At 35.1% G+C, this 22,794-nt stretch overlaps 1 protein-coding gene across 1 annotated transcript in view; it reads right to left on the minus strand.

Moving 5' to 3' along the window:
- Positions 1-4,697: 4,697 nt before the first annotated feature.
- The window catches only part of GAD1 (glutamate decarboxylase 1), a 32,430-nt gene continuing 14,333 nt past the window's right edge, over positions 4,698-22,794 (minus strand). The window contains exons 7-17 of the mRNA XM_027678593.1: positions 19,664-19,776; positions 18,167-18,282; positions 17,985-18,064; positions 17,726-17,780; positions 16,547-16,663; positions 16,323-16,387; positions 12,921-12,999; positions 11,159-11,308; positions 10,808-10,915; positions 10,018-10,107; positions 4,698-8,438 (exon numbers count right to left, since the gene is read on the minus strand). Of these exons, the coding sequence (XP_027534394.1) occupies positions 8,265-8,438; positions 10,018-10,107; positions 10,808-10,915; positions 11,159-11,308; positions 12,921-12,999; positions 16,323-16,387; positions 16,547-16,663; positions 17,726-17,780; positions 17,985-18,064; positions 18,167-18,282; positions 19,664-19,776 (1,147 nt within the window). The 3' untranslated portion in view covers positions 4,698-8,264. The remainder of the gene's footprint in view (positions 8,439-10,017; positions 10,108-10,807; positions 10,916-11,158; positions 11,309-12,920; positions 13,000-16,322; positions 16,388-16,546; positions 16,664-17,725; positions 17,781-17,984; positions 18,065-18,166; positions 18,283-19,663; positions 19,777-22,794) is intronic.

Here is a 22,794-nt window from a genome sequence, read left to right on the forward strand (position 1 = left end):
GGTGAACAGCTGCTCAGATTGCTGAATTTGCATTTCAGGGAGCACATCAGACTCAAAGCAAGTAGAGAGAGAATAATCTGTTAGCTCACATTACTTGCTTCTATGAGTCTTTTTCTATACAGTCTATTTTTCACTGTTTAACTTTGCCCTTTGCCACTGCGAATTATTTTAGTAATGAAACATATGTTATTTAGCCTAGGAAACCAACACATAATTCAACAGACAGCAACCCTATTATAAAATTAGCCTGATTTAAGATAGCTAAACATAAGTAAACCAAGCAGGTAGAAGAAAGCTTTACCTCACTACATAATTACTTTAACTCACTACACAATTACTTTACCTCACTACACAATTACCTTGCTGAATGATGTAGATTTTAAAAAGGCTTTTAGTGCCTATGGATGTAATGAAAAAATATTGCCAGAAAAATCTTTCCATTTAAAATTATATGAATAGGCAGTTAGGGACAGGTAAATATTCATATACATTTCTATGTATTCTTACAACATGACACACTCTGGTGTCTATTTCAGACTACATGCAATGAGTGTCACTTGGATGGTGTCAAATTATTTCTTAGCTTCTTCTGATGTTTTACTACTTTGTAAATTATTCAGCAAGATGTGTGCTGTACATTTGCTTTTTGCCTGCTGGACAATTTTGCTATTTTGAAATTAGCCCTGTGTGACTCTTCTTTCATGTCCCACCACCAATCATTTTATCTCTCTTTCCCTTTTCATTTGTACCCCAGAAACCTGCCAAAGTCAGGGTGTTAGAACAACCTCACAATCCACTCTTCCTTTCAAGTATCGATGTAAAAGACTGGTTTGGTGGCCTAGCAGACGACTTTCCTTGTACACTCTCTCCCCCCTATACACACGTTTGAAAGGATCTATTGATCCATTCATTAGAAGGATGAGAAATACGCAATGCTGGGAAGATAGATATACAAAGCATTATTTACTTCTAAAATTTTGTGGATGTCCTGTAATTGAAGAATAATTTGCTGTTACAAGCATAGAGATGTACATTTGTATATGAATTATGCTCATTTAGAAATTATCTGGGTAGACAGACCAACAAATTTGTAGTTCGCTGCATAAACTGAGGACATGGTCCCAAGTAAGGGCCCTTTATCAAAGCTCTTTTAATTACATGTCTTTGCTAAAAGATGAGGGGAAGAGGCATTCCCGTTGTAAATTCAAGGCATGTTCATTTTTCTGAGAATCCAACCAAGTCTCTACAATATAATGCAGTGATTTCAGTTCCTTCTTTTGACCACTTTGCCAGCTTAATGGAAACAGCTCTGGTCTGAGCTACAGAGTAAATGAAAGAGACTTCAAACTCCCCTGAGAACCTCTATTCCACCTCTGGCCTGCTTCCAGTACAGCAGTAATTGTACAATTATAGCAGCATTATATATAGAAAATTAACATGAGTTCTTAAGGCATTCAACAATAGCTAAGCATAATTATTTACATTGCAGTCACAGAATTTCTGGGAGGAAAAAAAACCCTAGGCTTTTGGGAAAGGAAAATTGTAGCAATTACTGGCCTAGTAGCTTTCTTTTCAGTAATGTTGATGTATTCAAAAGGAAGAAATTTTGTTAGATTTCCTTTGAACTGCAATACGAGCTCTAATGCTGCAATCAGTCTGCATGAACTCACTTCAGAAAGCAGAGGGAACTGTCTGATGGCAATTACAGTTCTCACTGCCAGGGAGCCGGGTCACAATTAGCAATCTGGGACTTCACATCATATCTTGCAAAAAGACAGGCCTCATATGCTTGGGAAGACAAGAGAATATGCATTGCATTATACTGTAAGATAAAACTGGTATTTAATTTATGCCTTCAGAATAATTACATTCTCTATGACTGAGTAAAAACAGCAACAACTACTCACTGATATGGGGTGTTTACAGCAGGGAAACTAAACTTGATTCTTTTGTAGTGTGAAAAAAACCCCACACCTCTTCTTGAAAAATATGTAGAATAATTGAAGAGCCATGATGATGCAAAACAATATAAAGAAATATAATACCCCTGAAACATAACATAGTCAGGTAAAAGTAATATACATTTGAAGTGCAATTGAGATAAGTGAACACACCAAGTTATTGCAGCAACATACCTACTGGCAGCAGTTACAATGAATTAGTTAAAGTCATTTTTTTCCAGAAATGGTAAATCCTGCTGTAATCAAAAACTATGGTTCTTTGGTTCAGCACTGTTAAACTCAGCATATGGAGGTCTCACTCCACTGCCCAGTGAAGCTGCACTCCTTTAGATAATCAAGAGGTGTGTTAGTGATTGTCAGAGCTGTGCATGTGGCAGGAGAGTGAATTACCTGAAAGAGACGGTCAATAAGGGCCTCGTCTTCAGAGGATGCTCATAGCTGGACAGTGCAACAAGGAACCATAGAAAACTTCAAAGCAATGGAAATAAACACTTTATCACTTACAATCTAGTGGTAAGACTGGCCCTATGCCCACAAGAACAAGTGGAAGTGTTACCCTGCAGGAAACCTTCCCATAAGAAAAGGAAGAAGCTTAATTGAGATTAATGGCCTTTTTTGCTGAGGCCCATGGAAAGTCCTAATAAGGCAATATGTTAAATAGTGAATGTAATTTATAATATGTGCAATCTTTAGGTGATATAAAGGGCACCAACCAAAATGACACAATGAGAAATGTCTTATGTCTTTTCTCACTTTGCTTTTTTAGAGGCAGTTTCACCTGTCCAGTTTAAAGTTAGTATATGAGTTTCTATTTTTTGGAAGGCCAATATGCTTGATTTATACACCAGCATAATCGAAACTCTTGATGTCAGACCAAGCAGACACTGCTTCAAACCAGCTTTCATTGTGGTCACAGATGATAGGCTTCTGTACATCTAAATTAAAGTAATTGTATTTACATTTGTTGATTTTACTTGTAGTGACATTTTTTCTAGGCTTTATTGATATTAAACTTAGCTTTTCTCCATTTCCTACCACCTGCCTTGATCTTACATATTTTTTGCTCACACTGTCATGACGCAACACCTTTCCACATAAAACAAGGCCAAAATTTTTTGTAGAGTAGTTCCTGTCTCAAACAACTGTTCTTAGATAAACCAGACTGCTGTCCTGTTAAAAGGTATATAGTTTAAGGATTTCACATGATAGAGATTTAATCATTCATATAAATATACAACACACACACATACTTTCAAAGGTAAGGGAAAATAATTTACTATTTTCTTCACGGTATAGTTGTTTAATGTTATATTTCAAGAATCTTTGCAGATGTCCTGAAAAAAGCTACACAAAACAGTCAACATTGTGCAAACATCTGACACACACTGAGTATGTAAATGCATATACATGTTCTTCTCATTTATATCAAGAAATATAAATACACTCACAAATACACATACAAAGTACACTTATCTGAAATAATTACATTCAGATGCTGAACAGATTACCTTATAAATAGCAGAAATAAATCAAGGTCTGTAATATTTTATCTTCAGACTTTTCTGTTATCATCATTACTGAACAATGCACCATTTTTCCTCAGTAGATAGATCTATTAAAACAGAGAACCAAAACTTTTTTCTTTCTTTACCAGGTCTACTTAAAAACTTCTGCTTGCATCTTCTCTTCTAACCAAAATTTAATTTTGCTTTGTCCAGAAGTCTGATTCTTTCAAATGACCTAATGAAACACAAATGCTTCCATATTATGCAGCCATCCTTCCTTTTAAGCTTTGCTTTCACGGAATGCTTGTGTCTTCTCATCTCTTCACTAGCTTAGTTGCTGTTCTTGAGCAAGCAGTACTCCCAATTCATGTATCATCACCCTAAGCATAATTGTCACAATTTGCAAGTTATAAAACCCCACTGGAGAAATTCAGACAGGTGTAATTCTGTTGACCACAGTGAGCTGTACCTAACTACAAAAACTCTTGTTTGGTCCTACCACTTTATTGAACAGTCTGTGCGTAATCTGAACATTCCTTAATACTCACACAATACAATCATCTTCCATGATTTTTAGTGCTTTACATTATACCATTTGCATGCTACACTAATTGACTTAATACGTTTCTTTGCAGCATGTATTTTCTTCATGAATCGTTTGCTACATAAAATTTTTAACTTGGAAAGAAAAATGTTCTTAAGAAAACTCATGCTACATGAAGGATGCTTATCCTACTCTAAAGCAATCAAAATCAAATTTTTTACATACCGTAAAAATCAATGACAGTTCTATGGATAATGCATTAAGCACCAATTAATCAGAATTTGTCTATATAATAAAAAAATTATAATTTTATGAATTCAAAATGTACTCTTATTTTTCAATATATTTGGTATACAAAAAAAATAATTAAAAATATTTTATCTCACATAAGAGAATGGCAGGTTACCCCAAAATATAGTCTAGAATCCAAGATTTTTGATCACCTTTTTCATGTTATACACAGCACTAATGTCTCAACAGTGCTGTTCAAACTGACCAAGGTTCTGTGCTTGTGGCTCTTCCTCAGTCTGTGTTGGTACAAGCTCACATTCAATTCACAATTAAAATTAAATAGTAGTAGTAGCATTTGCCTTACTATTTTTAATGTGAGGGATAATGTTGTATGGCTTTTGTCTCATATTCTTAAGGAAACGAAAGAGCTCACAAAAATTATATGAGACAAATTAGTCAGTTTTAAGATCAACTTTTATTGAAAAATTAAAAGTGCATTGCATAACTTCTTTATAACTGTAACATTTCTTAAACCACAAAACAGAGATTCTGTTTAAAAAATCTCTTCATATTTGTCACCATTCAAAAAACAGAGTATGTGCTAAGTCAACAATTATTTTAAAATCCTGGGTTATTCCCAAGGCCCCTGGTTCTGTTAGTCTGCTGTGAATGACATAATTTAACTATCTTCTCTAAAAACTACCTTTATTTACACAATCAGAACTATACTCATTCAAAATCAACAGCTGCTGTTAATTTTTATCCAATGGTCAGTCTTTTCCAAAATTATGTCAGTTAATAAGCACTGCAGCTACATGTTCAGCTAAGATCTTGCCTATTGTTTATTTGATCCGAATTCACCCACACAAATTTATGGTGATGTCCATGTGATTTTTAAAGGCAAAATTGCTACCCTAGAGTATATTTTAAACCTCAGAAAAACAAAGTTACTCACCTGGAATTGCAATGCTTTGAATTAGTCAATACTTCTGTATATCCATACATCCTGATCTCTCACGGTCAATAGTATATGGATTAAAAAGCAGGAAAATTCCAGGTAAACTTTAGTCTGAGAAGCTGTGGTATATTACTCAGATGGAAATTACCTACTAAGAAGAAAACAGATGAGTTTTCTCACTGACTATAACTGCTCTGCTAAATCAGCTCATCAAGTCACTAATTAATATGAGCCCAGTGCCTGTGGAACATGGTACATGTAACAGGAAAAATCTCCAGAATCTGATATTAGAATTAAAAGCTTTGCAAAAAACTAATTGTGGTCACCTGTGTCAGGACACAACACTGCAGAAAGGCCAGATAAAATGCAGAGAGTAGGAAATTAAATTTAAGTCTCCTGTCTTTGGAGAAAATATCTCTTCATTAACTGTCCTACTTCCAAAACAGGCAGGAGGAGCTCCATTATTCCCACCTAGCCGCAAACCATCAACAGCAATAGGTAGAACCTCTGATTTTTGACCTTTGAAACACAAGATACTCCATTAAATGAAGAAATTTTAGTGAGCAAAACATTATATATGTACTGAAGAGCTCTAGATCTATTTCTGACTACATCACAGAACTGTCCAAGGCCTTCTGTAGCTGCCTTTTGAATAAGGTAAAACTGTGACAGAGACCAGATTTCAGGCAGAAGTCTGTAAATCAAACTGTGATGTACTTCTTCTGTACTCTAAAAACAGCTATAATGAGAGATAGTCTAGCTTTGATTAATATCTGCTAGCTATAAAGAATGGTATTTACTATTACGGAAGTTTCCTAACTACTGAAGTCAATGTTCTTTCTGACTACTTCTGTACTGCAGGCCTCAGGTCATAAAACATGGATGTTTACATCAAGAAATATTAAGTATTGAATGCAGAGGTCAGATAATGGGGTTATAATTGAGGAATATTGAGGTTTACGATCAAGAAGGCAAGAGACCAACTAGACCATCCTGAGGAAAATAACCTAATGAAAGAAATACTGTACCAGTAAGATTACTAGGGTTTAATGACATAAAAGGAACAATGTAGATACTATTTTGAAAGTCATACTCGTGAATCTAAAAGACAGTGAAAAACTTATAATAATTTTTAGATTCAACTCAATTTCAAGAAAAGATTTTGCAGAAGGTTATGGAAGAGGAATAAGCAATAGTCCTATGAAAAGCTGTAAAGGCTGTGCTATACAATACGGCATTTACCATAACAGCTTCTTCTCTCTGTGCTAACACAGCCAAAAACGTGAGACAGGATCCTCAGAAGACAAGCAGTGGGACCTGCAGGATGGAAATCTCTCCTGGCTGTAGCTGTCCTTCCACAGGACTGATGGGGCCAGAGAGGCTGTGAAGACTGCATAGCGTGACTGCATTTCATTGAACATTACTAAAATAATTTAATTTTGTAAATGAGGTGGAGGGGTGGGAGAAAAAGCAATTAATTACTGGCTTGCATAGAAGATAGCCACAGAATCATGTATGAAAACACTTGAAATTAGCATATTCCATTTATCACCATGACAGTAACTCAGTAGACAGACAATTATTGAATCTCCATTTTGTTCCATTACTCTGCTTCCAGTATGGACTTTTCCACTCGGTAGTATTGATTATCTAGTGATTAAAATTGAAAAAGCTGCTGATGAATCTGGTCTCTATAATTTGAAAAGCCTAGCCAATTGGAATTGTTGGGACAAGCCAGCTGTATTCAAAGATACTGACATTATTTTGGGGTCTTATAAGTTCCAAACAGACAGTAAATTCCATTTCAATAAAAGAATGATGCTGGCTAAAAGTCCCACAGAATTCAGCTAAAATGGTCATAGAGATCAGTCCTGAAATAAAACTCGAAAACAGGGGCCTTGGTTAGCAACCAATATTCACTAGGAAAGCACTCAGAACACTGACATTACAATAAATAAAACTGAAAATTCTAACATTTCTAATAGATTAAAGGGATTTCATAATTTGACAGTCTATACATGATGTTAGAATTCCTTATCTTCAGTAAAATTATCTGTAAGATATTATTTTAAGGGCACTAGGATTTAAATGAGTGTCAACTAATATTTTTGTATTTTTTCTTTGGCTCACAAAGACACTAAAATACCATAAACATTATTTAGAACTTCAATAATATATAAATAGGTTACATTACAAATGGAAGAAAATACAAGACAACTCTTCAGCATGGTAAATCTCTGCATATAAATAAGCAAATATTTCAGATACCTACAATTCAACAGTTATCTTGCTGTAAAACTATTACATTTAAATCCTTTTACACAAATTCATTTAACAATAATGTACACAATCTACACAAATTAACCTCTAAAAATACAGCAATAATATACCTGTTACAATGACTCTGTTACTATTATCCCCTTATTTGACACTAAAGGGCAAATACAACTATCTTACTCAAAGGTGCTGTCAGAGATTGCTGTTTTGTACGTGAGAAAAGCACCAACAATAAGATTTAATACTGTTATACATTTTCTTTAGCTCCTAAGAATCTACATTTTAGAAATGTTTCTATATGCCTATTTCTGTCTGGCAGAAAAACCTGTAGCACATTATCCACATCAATAGTTGTTGAAGGAAAAGTTAATTCTCTTAAAGTGGAAAACATGCTGTGACTTAGATCTAAGTTTATAACCACTTTTTATATATATGTATGTATATATATAATCATATATATTTATTTATACTGTACATATATACTGTGTAGAGTTCTTAATTTGCTATTTTAGTACTTATTAATTTCCTGCTGACTACAATAAACAAGACCAATGTAAGAGTCAATAGTACTTCAACTTCAAGATAATACATTTTCCCTCAGTAATATGATCTACCAATACATATATATTTCAGTAGCCTATTGTTGTTCTGTTTAAGTATGTCTTAGGAGATTGGAATTTACAGAAAGAGAATTTCCTTAAAACATATTCTGCAGAACTGGGTTAAAAAAATAGCCAGTGCTGGAAAACAGTGAATTAGAGAAATAAATAAATAATTAAACCACTGTACTACAGCTCCTGCCCCAACCTCTCTATTTCCTCAATGAGGAAGTCAATGTCAGACTTAGTTGCTGCTGGGTTGGAGATGACCATTCGGAAGAAGTTGACTTTATCGCCCTGAGGCTGATATCCAACCATGGTAGTACCTGACTCCATCATCAGTGCTTTGATTTTCGGTGCCACCTTTATCATTGAAAAAGAGAGACAAAGAGAAAAGAAAAATTTATTTTTTCTTTGTATGTCACAGCATTTCTTAATTTAGAAAAAAATAAATTGACTGCCAAAAAAGGCACTAATTTTTATAAAAAATATCTAACAGAACAAGCTTGATAAACTAAATATGCAGGATTGGATATTTAAAGGAAAATTGACAACAATAATATCCATCTTTTTGATTAACAGACTAATAACATCTTAGAGTATTCACTATGTAATAATTTTATCTATTAAATATACACATCGTTTCTTCGTGGTAAAGATTTTGTCATGAAGAAATGTTTTCTGCCTCTGTATGAAAAACTACTCCAGACCTTTTTGAAGGTAATGGATATTATGAGTATTCTCAAAGCAATTTGTGTGAAGGGGACAACAACAGAAATTTTTCAACAAGATCTATATCATAAAGAATATTTTCTACTAACATAAGCCACAGAAACCTTCCAGTAGTTTTGCAGTACTTTGCATTTACCACAATTTCACTTCCTCGCTTTCAGTTACAAGGAACAATGTTCTGGCGGTCTTAATACTTGGTATTTTCTAAGCCCAGTTTTTCCATCCAGACCTTCCTTCTCCTGCTCTACTCTCTTCCAGCCAAGATCAGATGTCTGGTTCTTTTACTGTTTTGTAGGAAACTTTATTATGTCCTCTAACACTTAACAGGGTCAAGTCAAACATTTTATCCCTCTTGCCACTTCATACCTTTTACCTCAATCTTCCTCTATTCTCTCTTTTTTTGGCAACTTTTTTATCTAACATACCATTGGGCTGACCCAGGAATTTCTATTCTCTTCTGTTCTCTTTCGCCAGTGTGGTACAGATTTAAAATCCTCTATAAAACCTCCCAACTTTGCCCATTTTTCTCCCTTCCCTAACACACACATAAAAGAGTAATTACTTCTGATATCTAAAAAATCATTCTTTTGTCTCCTGAATGTACTTCATTTCACTTCAGTCTGTCTAAAATACTACTACAAAATTAATGTATTTTGCTTCCCTCAAGTCCTAAGTGACAGGATACTTTTCCTGGTGATGCTTCTATGATGCCTTCGCTTCCCTCTTTCACTTCTTCTAATACATTTATCACAAGGTCCTCCAAAGGGTATTAATTTTCACTGAAACGTATTAATGCATTGTCATTTAAAATCCAAATAAAGACCTGAGGAGGACTCACAGGTTTCCATGTGCTTTACTTGTCCAAGCATTTTTAATATCTACCCTTCTGTTTCTCTTGCTGGTATGCTGTCCTATCCAAACAAGACTGCAATGTCTTTAGGCCTAGCTGCTCTTTGAAGATTTGTATCACTTGCGAGCACAGAATAACTGAGCATGTTCTGTGCCTGGTTCTATAGAGAAAACATGACTTCAGCCTCAGTATAAACAGGAGACAGAAGTGAACAAATATCAAGGTCATGATGAGCAATGGAGAACTGACATCTCAGCATTTGTAATATGTGCCCGCACACAGATATATTATTGTTAATAAATAGAGTACTTTGGGTTGAAAGAGTAGGTTATATTTTTATATTTAACAAAAGACACATACCCTGTGTAACTTTTCTCTTCTCTCATCAGAGTCTGGCATGCCCCTGAGACTTGGAGGAATATACCAAAAACATACATTTGTATGCTCTGGCTGCAAAAAGAACCAAACACATACATCAATTAAAAAAACAAACAATACAGGTCAATCCCACGCTAAAGGCTCGTCCGTAGTGTATTTTAGCACAGACATGAAAGACAAAATATAGTATTGACTTTCCCAGTTCTTAATGTTAAACTGAAAGAAATGGATTGCAGTTCTACTGCTTGCATCTGTTGTGTTATATTCCCTATACATTGTCCTACTTACAATATTTAGGGTGTTAAAGAAGTGCAAATGCTTTTCACCTTCATGCAGTTTCATGAGGAACTATTTTCCAGGATCACTACAGAAGCAACTCAATTTTCCTTTTCTTAGCAAATGTAGAGATGAAGTATGTTCTATCAACCAAGGGTTTATGCAGCGGCACTAGCAACAGAACATACAGCAAAATAGCAGATTCTCGGGTATGCAGGTAATAATGTGGAATCTCAGCATGAGTAGATTTTATTAAGGTAGTCTTCATGCCCTAACCTGAGAAGTCCTTTGCAGAACAGGAGGAGATAAAACTGACATTTATGGTACAAAACTACATGCATTCGGTCAAAAAAATGCCCAGATGCCAATAGTCATATAGTTCTTTAGGAAATAAGAGCAGTTTTGCATAGCTGGCTTGACGAACTGTGAGAAGCGTGAAGACTGTTTTTGAAATTCCATCCAGATTTGGCTCCTACATACATAAAAGAAAACTTACCTCCCCTTCAAAAACCATCTCAAATTCTTCTCTGTTTTTGATTTTAGTGTAGAGATATTCTGCCAGCTCCAGGCACTTGTTGATCTGATTTTCAAATCCCACTGTACCCTGTTTAAAAAAGAAAGGAAGTATTAATCATATGGTTATTTTTTCTCCTCTGAAGCAATCATCTTTTCAGACAGGCTTCACTTTTAAATATTTTCAGTCAGAAAACATTTAGTAGTATTATTTCTTGTAATTTAAAAATACATTTAATCAACATCGCAAAAGTGACTAAATGTGACCTCCACATGAGACTTACACATTAAATAAATACATTTCTGATTTTTGAGATAAACTTTTGTTATTTACCTTTGCTTTCCACATCAACCAGAATTTGAAAATGTCCACATGTCTACCACACTGTATTGCCTTATCTCCAGTGTCATAGGAGACATCATACTGTTTGTCTGGCTGGAAGAGGTAGCCTGCACACATTTGATTGCAGCCTTGAAGTATACCCTGTAATGAAAAACATGTACTTATATGACTTACATAGCATATGTACATAAGAAACTGTATACATAAATAATGTATAAAAAAGTATTTCAAACATAAACAGAAGAATTGTTCTTTAATCGGACATATTATAACATACTGACTTTGTTTTGTAAACTTGAGTCATAAAAATAATTTCATAAGCTAAGGTGATTCTCTTAGATGTCCCTGGGAGGTCATATAGTTTTACACACCTACACACCCACACCTCAGATTAAAAACATTCTCAGATTAATTTGGATACTTAGCTTGTGATATTAGCTTTGTGCACTTCAAAGGCTATGTTCTTAACACTTAAATTTCCAATTTGTTAAATCACACACTAGAATACAGCTGTGGTCTCTCAGTGCAACAGATAGCTACACAAAATGAAATGAAAAAACTGAATTGAAGGTTTCAACTTTGTATATTGTCTAGCTTTATGACACTTAACACAAGGGACAAATATAGGTACAAATTACCTAAACCAGACATTTTTTGCTTACAAATAAATATGGCTCACAGATCAATAGCAATCTATGGATTACTGGTAAAAATCTCTGAAGGAAACACAGAGGAGCAAATTCCTGTATGTTACACAGAAATCTTACACATACGACATTTCTAAAATGGTTTGCATCTCCTTTAGGGTTTATTGGTGTTTTTTGGAAGAAGCTCAAAGAACACCAGTTTGTCTGATAAATACAAAAACACCTATCAAAATTCTCATATAAGACAAAAACTCTTGCCAAAATCTTGCAATAGCTAGCACAATAAGCACGCATGCCACTAAACAAAGGCTCGTGCTTCTCTCCAATAGTGTTTTATAGAGGGAAATAAGTGCTGCAGTCTTCACTTTAGAGATGGATCGACTGGAAGAGCAATGGCAGACCTAGGGCTGGAACTCACAACTCTTCCATGCTAGTTCTATACACAGGGACTACTTCTTCAACTAAACTCTTCTAGTGGCAATTGACATGTCAGAAATTAGTAAACAGTATAATTAGTCCTATCCACAGATAATATGACTTTCTTTTTTGATCGTCTAAGGAAAATACTTATTGCTTAAGAGAAATAAGACACTGGTTTTGCTTTCATTGATGACAACAAAGAATCTAGATGAAAGCCCTAAAAATATAGAGAGAGTCATAATAAAAGCAGCATGCTTTCTTTTCAACAGAACTGAGAAACTTTTAAACCACTGTGTAAGGTAAAAAAGTTGGTTTTTATTTAAGAAGTTTAGACTGTTACTAAGTACTGAGACCAAAGGTGTATGTTCAGTATATTGTAGAAACAACGGGGCAGGTGCTCAGATGAAGTATATTAGCATGGTTCTATTGTTACTATTAGAATATGCAAAGACCCAACAGCTAAAGATCTGATCCATATTGCCTACAGCTTTAACCAAAAAAAGCCCCAAAAACCCAGGAAAGATAAAACAACTTCCTAAACACAATGTAAATCCACACAATTATTCCTTCCAAATAAAGTTTTGGAATTAAATGGATTTTGCAATACCCTCTGAAAAAGTAGGGCTTGGTATTTACTTTTCTTTTCTTTTTTTTTTAAATGTTTAATTATTAAATATAAGGCAGACCTTCTCCCGGACAAGAATGGCAGAACATTGTAACAACACTCCCATCATCTTGTGTGGATTCCAAGTGACTGAGTTGGCTCTGCAAAAAAATTACACATTCAGATAGGTCTGGAATTCAGAAACTTAACCTGAAGCACCTTTGTTTTCTGCTTTCAGCTGGAAATATATGGAGTTTTGACCATGATGATATCAGTATGGAGGTTATTACTGTCTCAAGTGTCTTCTTTCCCAGCTATGCTGTCCAGGAAAGGAATTTTTTTTGCGTTAACATTGCAATGTCAGACTTGTGATTAGTTTATATTATTACTAATATCAGCTAATTAGTATCAGATTAATTAGCTGATACAGTAAAATCGCCCCCAGAAGACTCCACTTCTAGAAATAGGACTAACAAAAGTAACAAAACCAGTTTGATGTGTTCTCTTACTTCAAGGTACTGATAAGGAAAGCAGGGGTGTCAGAGAATTAAGGGACTAATATGGATTCTGGGAGAATACAGTTCTTTGCTGAACAGCTGCTGCAAAACTAGCAAGCAAATGAAAAGACACTCTGCATGCTTATCTCCTTTCCCAGGTAGAGCCACAGCTCTAGCTTGTTGAGCCCATGGACTGCTGAAAGGCTCTAAACTTTACATCAGAATCCTACCATTCTATATGTAAAGCTTAAAACTTTTTACGTGTAAACACAAGTGAATGCACAAGATCCCCTAATTTACTAGTCAAACACACGAGATGTTCTGTATTTTTAACATAGTATCCTAGACAGCTTAATGATGATGCTAAAATAAATGTGCCAACATCGCACATTCATTGACCTCTTCACCCTAAGTAATTAATTACCAAATGTCCCCTTGATTCACTGCATTTTCCAGAGAAGCAAAGCACATAATGGTATTTCACAGACTATTCATGTATTCTTACAATGTGGTTGAAAGAAAATTAAAAGGTATTTCCTCCTCTTCTACATCTTGCTCTCAGAGGACACAGATATAACCACAGTTCCTCTGTTTTGAGCAACACAATGATATCTTCACCCCAGTATGAGGACCATTAATTTCTAGATACGATTCCAACCTCTGTCTGCGCTAGGTTAAACTGCAGCACCCGTCGGTCAAAAGAACATTGCAGGCTGTGCTGTACCTGGGCAGCTCATCATCCCTCTAAAATCTCCTGCTTATGTGGTGAAAACCGGCAGATACATAGCTCAGACTTAGGAGGCACTTATCTTTCAAAAAACTTCACTAATAGTTCAGATAGTAATCAAGAAACATGAATTTATCTAACAGCTGATTTCCTTTTTAAAAACACCATGTCTTCAGTTTAGCACATTTATTTAACTTTCAGGGTTCTGAACAAAGACAATTTTAAGTCACTCTTCTCAAGGAGCATTAGGTTTATTTTAATATGAAGATGTCACTCTCTCCTTGGTGCAGCCAGCCAGCCAGAGGCTATCCTACCACAGGCAATCCCAGCTCTGTACCATGGCAGCATGCCAGTCCTTCATGCCAATGTCTCCAAGCAGGCCAAGTATGACTTGAGTGTTAGCAACAGACCCCAGCTGGGGCTCATGACAGGCAATTACACAGTACACATGGGCCCCATCCCATGTTTGAAGATCCGTAGGATCTTTCTAGGAAAGAAATAATTTCACACATCATGGCCTGCTGCCTTCTCTATTTACTTAAAATTAAAACCTTAATTAGCACCTCTGGGTTGACCTCAGGTCAAAAGAGGTGTGCCAAACTCCTATGACCGAACCTCTGTACCTTAAGAAAATTATTTTGCAATGCTGACCTTATACTAGACATGTTGCCATGAGTGACTAGTAAATTGGACAGGGCAGAGGTTGACAGGATTCTGCTACTTCAGAGTACTCCTGCCACACCACATGCTGCCGTCCTTGCAACAGAAGGGTCCGCATGGTTTTGCTGCCAGTCCTTCTGCACACAATTCTTTACATTGTATTTATTCTTCACTTACTGTCTGAGATGCCCAACACCAGGAAAGGTTGTTTTCCCTAAGGAAGAGCATTACTCACTATACTCATTTTACATCTTTACGCGGTGCTCACATTCAGTACAGTTGACTCAAGGAAGCAATTTGGTGCTAATTTAAGAGTACACTATTTAAGAGGGTAGAGCTTGCTTCAAATATTTTTTGATTCTCTGAAGTCTGATATCTGCAATGATGGAAAACAAGTTTCTGGTTCTTCATTGCTTTTCTGATTTCTATTCAGATGGGCAGCATTTCATGATAGAGCAGTTTCAGAGGAAATCTAGAGACACCCATGGGGTTATAAACATAGTATCTTCTACAGGCTTGTCATCACTGGATATGGGAACAACTGTGCCAAAGGCTACACCTGGAATGACTCCTGAGTCTGAATTGTAAGGGTCAGTGGGAGAGTCATACTTTCACTCTGCCATCACTACCAACATAAACGCTTTGCCGCTTTAAGTTGGGTTCAATCTATTAAAGACTGGCTTCTGGTCTCAGTGGGCATCTTGATAATCTGGTTTATGTACCTGGGGGCACCCGTGTGCTCTTTTCTGCAGACTTCACTCTGGCCTCTACAAGAGTTTTCTGCTTGTTTCATGTAACTCACAGGCCCCTGTGTTCTCAGACATGGTGAGTATCAGTGACCCTTTCTGGCCTCCCTGTAAATGACCTCAGTCTTCTCCCTGGCACAGCAGAAGAGTATCAACTATGGTAGTCTTTTCCAGCCTTATAGGTACTGAAATGTGTCCCTAAAAATTGCTACTAATTCAGTCTCCCTGTGTTCCTCTCATTGCTGTATTTTAAAAAAATAACTATTTTTGTTTGTGTATATATATAAATATATATATATCTAAAAACTTTCATTTACAGAACACTCATTTTCAGGCAGAAAATACTCTTTATTTTCTGAAAAAACTGCAAACATCTTTCAGGAGAGAACCTGAATTTACAAATTCCCACCATGTCATGGCTTCCCATTATGAGTATCCATGCTCAAACACCTTCCCTGGATTCCTTATTTATCACTGCTATTCTCAAAGCCCTACATTTCAGAGGTCGTATAGTTCTCCCACTTCATTTTTTCCTCAAATCCTTCTTCATCCTTTCCCAGACTTATGATCCCTTCAAAGATATGCATAGAACAATTTCCCTTTCTTTTTGCCAGGTAATATCCTTATCCCCCTTCAAATCAGCTGAAAACTTACCTTTCACACAATGGTACATCACTGTTTTCTTCTGTAGTATTTTTTCGATCTTCACAGTCTAAACCTTTCCTGTCTGTCTCACTTTTGTTTAATTTAAATTCCTTAATGTAGCAAATTAATATTTTCATGAATTTGTTAAGTGTCATGTACCTTATGAAGGTACTTGCATAACAGTATTACAAATAAGCACCGTGTAGTACCTTTCTATTCCATTCAATTTATGACGATGCTTTTGGGACATTAAGAGTCCACCTCCCCAGGCAGCCTGGAAGAGACAGAAAAAAGAGAAGACTCATTTTTTTGAAAAAACTCAATATATTTAAGATTATTCAGAATCTAGTAAAAAATATTTTAATTCAAGACAAAACACATGTAAAAAAAAATCCTTTTTTGCCTGAAGAGCAGCACTTTTTTAGTTACTTACATCTACATGGAGCCAGAGGTTGTATTTTTCACATATATCTGCAATCTCCTGTATTGGATCAAAGGCTCCATATACTGTTGTGCCTGCAGTTGCATTTACGAAAAGAGGAACGTATCCCTACAATAAAAATAAAAATATTAAATATAAATTCCAACCTCTTTCAGAAAAAAAAAAAGGGAAAATAATGTCTCATTTTCCAGCCTTAAAAGAGTTTTTCTTCCCATTTGAAAGGTACGCATAAGCTACAGTAGAAACTAACTAATCATATACATGGTAAGAACAAACTCTCTTTTTATTGTGTTGTAACTTCACAAAATTAACTAGTTAGAAGAAAAAGAATATTATTTTGTCTAATCTTTTTCAGTGAGGAGATTCAAACGATGTTAAAAGACTAGCAATACTCAAGTAAAGTTGTGACTTTTACAGCAGTATAAAGGAAAATTAATTAAATATGATCTGTAAGTTGCGATTTGAAGGCCTGAAATTGTTCCTTCAGTCTTTATCTACTAATAAACAGAACAAAGGAATCCAAAACAAAAGCAATAAATGTGGAACTAGCGAATGAAAGAAAGACAATTTTGACTTAAATGAAATAAATGTGAACTGCAATTTCATAGAGTGCCCAAATGTAAGGAAGTCAAGAAATAAAAAATTAATAATCTAGATTGCTTTAACTTTGGTTGCTTTGTACAAAATTAATGGATTTTTCACTGTAATGATTCAAGAAATAATAGTTAATGCATCAAAAAATTAAGCTTACTGGCTATATTTACCAACCCTACAGCCTCACACATGAAATCTATATGATTTTTTTGGAGGTTTATAGAATTTTTTGTGGTTTTGGCTAAACTTTAAATTTTGGACAAAAGTAGCTTTAGTTTCATGTTCTCATGCTTTTTTCCATATATTTCCAAACAGAAAGTTATTTTTTAAAGTCATGAAATATGGATGTGGTTCAAGAGTTAAAAATACTTTGTTTTTAAACAGAAAATGGAAACCTTAGCAAGACATATAGATAATTCCCTAAACAATACATGAATGTATAATTAAGCATCTGAAAATATTATGATGACATTTATATCATTATAACGTGTTCTTTAATGTCAGCCCTGAGGCTTCAAAGGAAGGAGTAATTTTTCTAGGCCAAGCATTTAAGGACTAATTTTTAAGAGCACAAACCTTTTGTTTTGCTTCCAGAATTTTTGCCTCCAAATCAGCTGGTATTATTTTGCCTCTGTAATTATCATAGAAACAGAAAGACAAAGAAAATTAAAGAATGCGTATGGAAATACTACCTACAGTTGAAATACTTTAATAGGATTTTCTCAACAGGCCATTAGTAACTTGACACACTGTACTGAATCAGTCCTTAAACACAATACAAAAAATTTAACAGATGTACACATTTAATCTATCAAACCCTTAGCATTCATCCTACCTTTCATTGCATTTTATCAAAATAACATTGTCTGTTCCAAATCCAAGTGCAGCTCCAGCTTTCTTTATTGAGTAGTGACTCTGCAGCAAACATATGAACATTAAACGGAGTGGTGGTTTAATGATGAAGTATTTTCACAACATATATCAATAAATTAAGAATTAGCAGTGTATTAAGCTCACATGCTCTGAGGTAAAGAGAACCAGCTTAGGGACTGCAGCCATGCCTTTGGTTTTGACTTCAGGGAAATACTTGTAACGTGCAGCCATTATGCTGTACATGTTGGAAATAGCTCCTCCTGTGAATGAATAAATGAATGAATAATAAAATCATGATAATGAAAAAAATACATATTATACCAAAGACATACGTCTCATTTGCATAATGCAGTGAAAGTGGCAGTGAACTATGAAAAGTATATTTCTGAAATGCACAAGCATCTGTCTAAATAGCATAGGACAGACCCTCTGGAAAGTCATAGTGATAGTCAGAATTTCCTATCTGTCATCTCTTTCAACTGCTAACATTTTCTAACACATTCCGAAAAAGTTCGGCTTTCATTGTGCGGCTTTTGCACGTCAACTTCTTGTTAGCAAGAACAACAGGAACTTATCAACTTGTGTGAGGTTGGAGAAACATCACATATTGGATGGATATATCCCATCTTACTGTAGACATAGAAGTAGATGGCTTAAAGGTACATTTCTACAGCTGACCTAGTTATTGTAGACTTCCTTAGAGTCAGTTATGGGAAAGGTACTTCACAGGCTACAATTCAGCAAATGTATTTTGACACTTACTTTTGGAGAACTTGAATTGAGAGAAAACACCTATTTCTCTTGGTTTGCTGTTAAAAAGAGCCCTGGACAATTAGGTCAGTTCTTTGATGCAGACCTCAAGCTTTAGGAAGATCAATCTCATCTATAAGTCTAGGACAACATCATCTTCTAATATTTTTTACTGATGAGAACACTGAGAAAGATCTGTATTTTTCGAGCAGATAGGACTGGACATCAAGCCAGTGTGCATTCCTAGACTTTATGTGGGCTGTTTCTAAAGGAGGTGGTGTTGTCCTTTCATCCTGTGCAACAGGATGGTGGCCCCTCATGCCAAACCCAGAAAATGGAATTCTGCTGGGTGCCCATGTTGTCCACACATTGGCTCAGGACTTCCACATGGCTTATCATCAGTCATTTCTGTCATTGCTCACTGCCTTTATGTCACTTTCATGGGAAGACACTTTATCTTGGTCTTTATACTGAAATCATACTTGTGAATCCAGTCAGTTTATATCCCAGACAATATGTCCCAGAAAGTAACACCCCAGCCTTCCACTAAAGAAGTCAGTACATGATTTTCAAGAACTATTGGTCAGCAGGAACTGTGATTGCTCAGCACCTCCAGAAATGAAGCACGCAAAAGGACTGTTTAAATGCCCAACTATATACCAGCACTCATAATCAAATCTTAGAATGTTGACCAGCCATATTACGTAGCCATATTCCGAGATAATTTTTTCCCCAGCTTTTCTGTGGGATGTTTAAACAAAGCATTCCTACTGCTAAATAACTGACTCATTGCTTTGTGTTGCAGATAGTCTGGATATTCAGACACAGTTTATGTTTATTTTACCTTCTGAAGTTTTAGTCAAACCATAAACACAGAGAAGAAAAACTCACCAGGTGAGAATATTCCATCACCATCTTTACTTGACCATCCAATAATCTCCCTCATCTTTCGAAGTGTTATTTGTTCCATGAGGACAAAAACAGGGGCAATTTCATAGGTAAACCTGCATGGATAAATTAAAAAAACAAACAAACAAAATCAAATACAAATTCTAAAAACACACAATAAACTCTCAGTCTGTGTTTCTTTGTAAATGCTCTAGGTTTTCCTATAGATTGGGGTACTGATACTGCAACCTTTACCCAAGCAAAAATCCTCAGGAAAATGGTACCGGTGAATAAAAACTACAGTATTAGTTGGTTGCAGATTTCTATATAGTGAAGGTAAGACCTAATGTTCATCATCATAGCCTGCTGACTGCTGTACAAGACTGTGTAAAACACTTGTTTCCCGAAGTGCCAGTTCCACACTTGTGGAATAACATATTTCCAAATCCTTATGAAAACAGTGAACTTCACTGAGCTAAACACAACCATAATTAGAAGTATTGAGCTAAGGTTTCTAAATCTAAGTACAATTAATTTATTTTGTTGATGATCTCCAAGGACAACTTATTTCTACAATACAGTGTGATCAATAACTGTCAAGAGTAATTATAAATGATGATTTTCTAATTACCAATTACCAAAACCGAGTCAGCAGTCAACTATTGTATCCACTTAATGAGGGAAAAAAACATTACATAGCCTCGTATGCCCTGATGTCACAGTCAGATACATGGATGGAAAGTGACAGCCATACAACCACTTCTGGTGATCAAGCTACATGGATAAATTGCTACTGCTGTAAACAAACTCTGCTTGCTCTGTATAGGGGGAAAAAAAGGGAAAAAAAGGAAGCAGAGAGAAACAAAACAATCAACTCATGATTTCCAAAGGAGTCTATAAGAGTATGACATCCTGACACTTCGGATTTGACTGATGTCTTCCACTTGAATAATTTCATCAAAATGTATGTGTTGTCTCTTTAATACCAAAATTATATTTTAAGATTAAGTATGGCAGACTTGAAGCAGTCAGGTGATATTAAGAAGAAAACAAGTGTCTGAAAAAGCTTGCTTTTTATTTACAGCTACACTGTTAACTTAAACAGTTATATTTTCTTCAATCCTTGTGTGTCCTTAGTCCATTAGAGAAACACCACTACCATTTTTAAAACATTTCTTTAAGATTAAACACTTGTAATTTGTTTAATTGTTGTAATTGCTATTTCCAGAGGCCAAAATATTACTTATTTTGCTTTTATTATCATTGGAACTGCCAGAGACAATCGAACACTGATCTGAAGTTTGGGTGCTGCCATTATTTACAAATAGACAAAATTAATGAACCAGTGTCTGCTAACAGTGGGGTTTTTTGGTTTGGTTTGGTTTTAAGCACTACAAGACTAGAACATACTCCAATCTTTATTTAGGCAGAATGATCAACTGAAGTCAACAGGAACTCAGCAGAGCATAGATCACTGGAACTCAATACAAAATATGTTTAAATCAATATGAATTTTTTCCCCACAAGTTTAAATACTTTAAATACTTTAAATACTTTAAATACTTTAAATTTTGAGTTTTGTCCTGAGACCTTGTACACTGATCCCTACATAATTTCCAGAAGATTTAAAGGCTTGTAGAAAAAATATATAATATTAAGCAAGTTTTTTGTATATAAAATATCAAGTCTTTACAAGGGGAATTTTAATATACTCAAGCACAAGTAAAATAGTATTTACTTATTTTATTCTGTAATTATTTTCTGATTTTCCAAAAACTGACAAGAAATAAAAGACTGTAGATGATTATAAATTACAAAGCCAGTGCAGCTATATTAGATGATGGCTGTGATTTTACAAATCACATCTTGCTAAAGTTCACTCAAACTTGCTTGTTTTAAACTTAAATGATTTTGAAAAATTCAGTTAAACCCAAAAACTGTGTTTGGCTTAGAAGGGATGATCCAACTTCAGAATCAATCTCTTGACAAAAAACACTCGCTAGATGTTTCATACAACTACAACCTTTACAGGCACTTCTATGAATTAACTAGAACAGTCACAAGTGTCAGATCTTTACTAACAGAATAAATGAATGGGGTTTTTTTTGATAGAAGCCAGTGCTGGCTTAATTCTGCTCTCACCTAAAGGGCAAATCACTTTATCAGACCAAATCATTCTAGCTACCTGTTCTCCTGTTTGCCAGTATGTAAAAAGCATTCTGAGAGTAAGCATAGAGCATTGTACATCGATTTTCTATGCTACATATTCATAAGCATATACGCATAATACTGAAAACACCAATATAATTCTCATGTTCTAGCTAACAGTGGGCACAAAGAGAACTTCCAGATAATATCATTGCTTTCTAACCCAGTTGGCTGCTGCATGGCAAGAGAATGCCTTGTACTACAAAACCCTAGAACTGGATGAATAATGGCAGCTTCTGAAATTTCCACCCTGAAGGTCTCATGATTAGTGCTATGAATAGCACATTGATACATTATGTCCAAGTCATTGGGGAAGCTTATTATGTTTAATTTTATATATTATCTTCACAATGACATTTAAGTAATATTTTCTAATGATAATTTACATTTTTAAGTGAGTACAGATGTTTTGATTACTCAAAACTCATATGCAAAAGAAAACACTTATTTTTAACTGTTCTTAAACATTTTAAGTATTGTTTATCTGTAGAAAAGAAAAAACAGCAAATGGAAAACCTTCCCTACCATAATTCAGTGCTACTGTCACTTGTGTGTTACGTGTTTATGTAGCTGAAATAGGTTAGAACAGTTTCTAGGTAAAGGTCAAAACCTGCTCTTGTGTGCTGGAACATTGTTCAAAACAAATGATGTGTTTCCCAGAGCTCACAAAGATGATTTTGGCTGTTTTTAATAACCTTCTCTGTCAGTTCTTTGAGTCATATTTTACAAGCATCTTTCTTTAGCCTTACTTGCAATTACTGTTATTTGAAAGTACACCATGTTGACCTTGCTTTGCTAAAAAAGAGAGCAATGTATTATTTTCCATTTACTAGACCTTATACAAGCAAATAGATAGTAAATTGTCATGCTCACAGAGAAGTATTTTCAAGATATGTTCTTGTTTAAAGTATAAATGAGTCAGAAAC

This window comes from Neopelma chrysocephalum, unplaced genomic scaffold, assembly GCF_003984885.1.
Source record: "Neopelma chrysocephalum unplaced genomic scaffold, ASM398488v2 Primary Assembly neopelma1_44, whole genome shotgun sequence".
In the NCBI taxonomy this organism is placed as follows: Eukaryota; Metazoa; Chordata; class Aves; order Passeriformes; family Pipridae; genus Neopelma; species Neopelma chrysocephalum.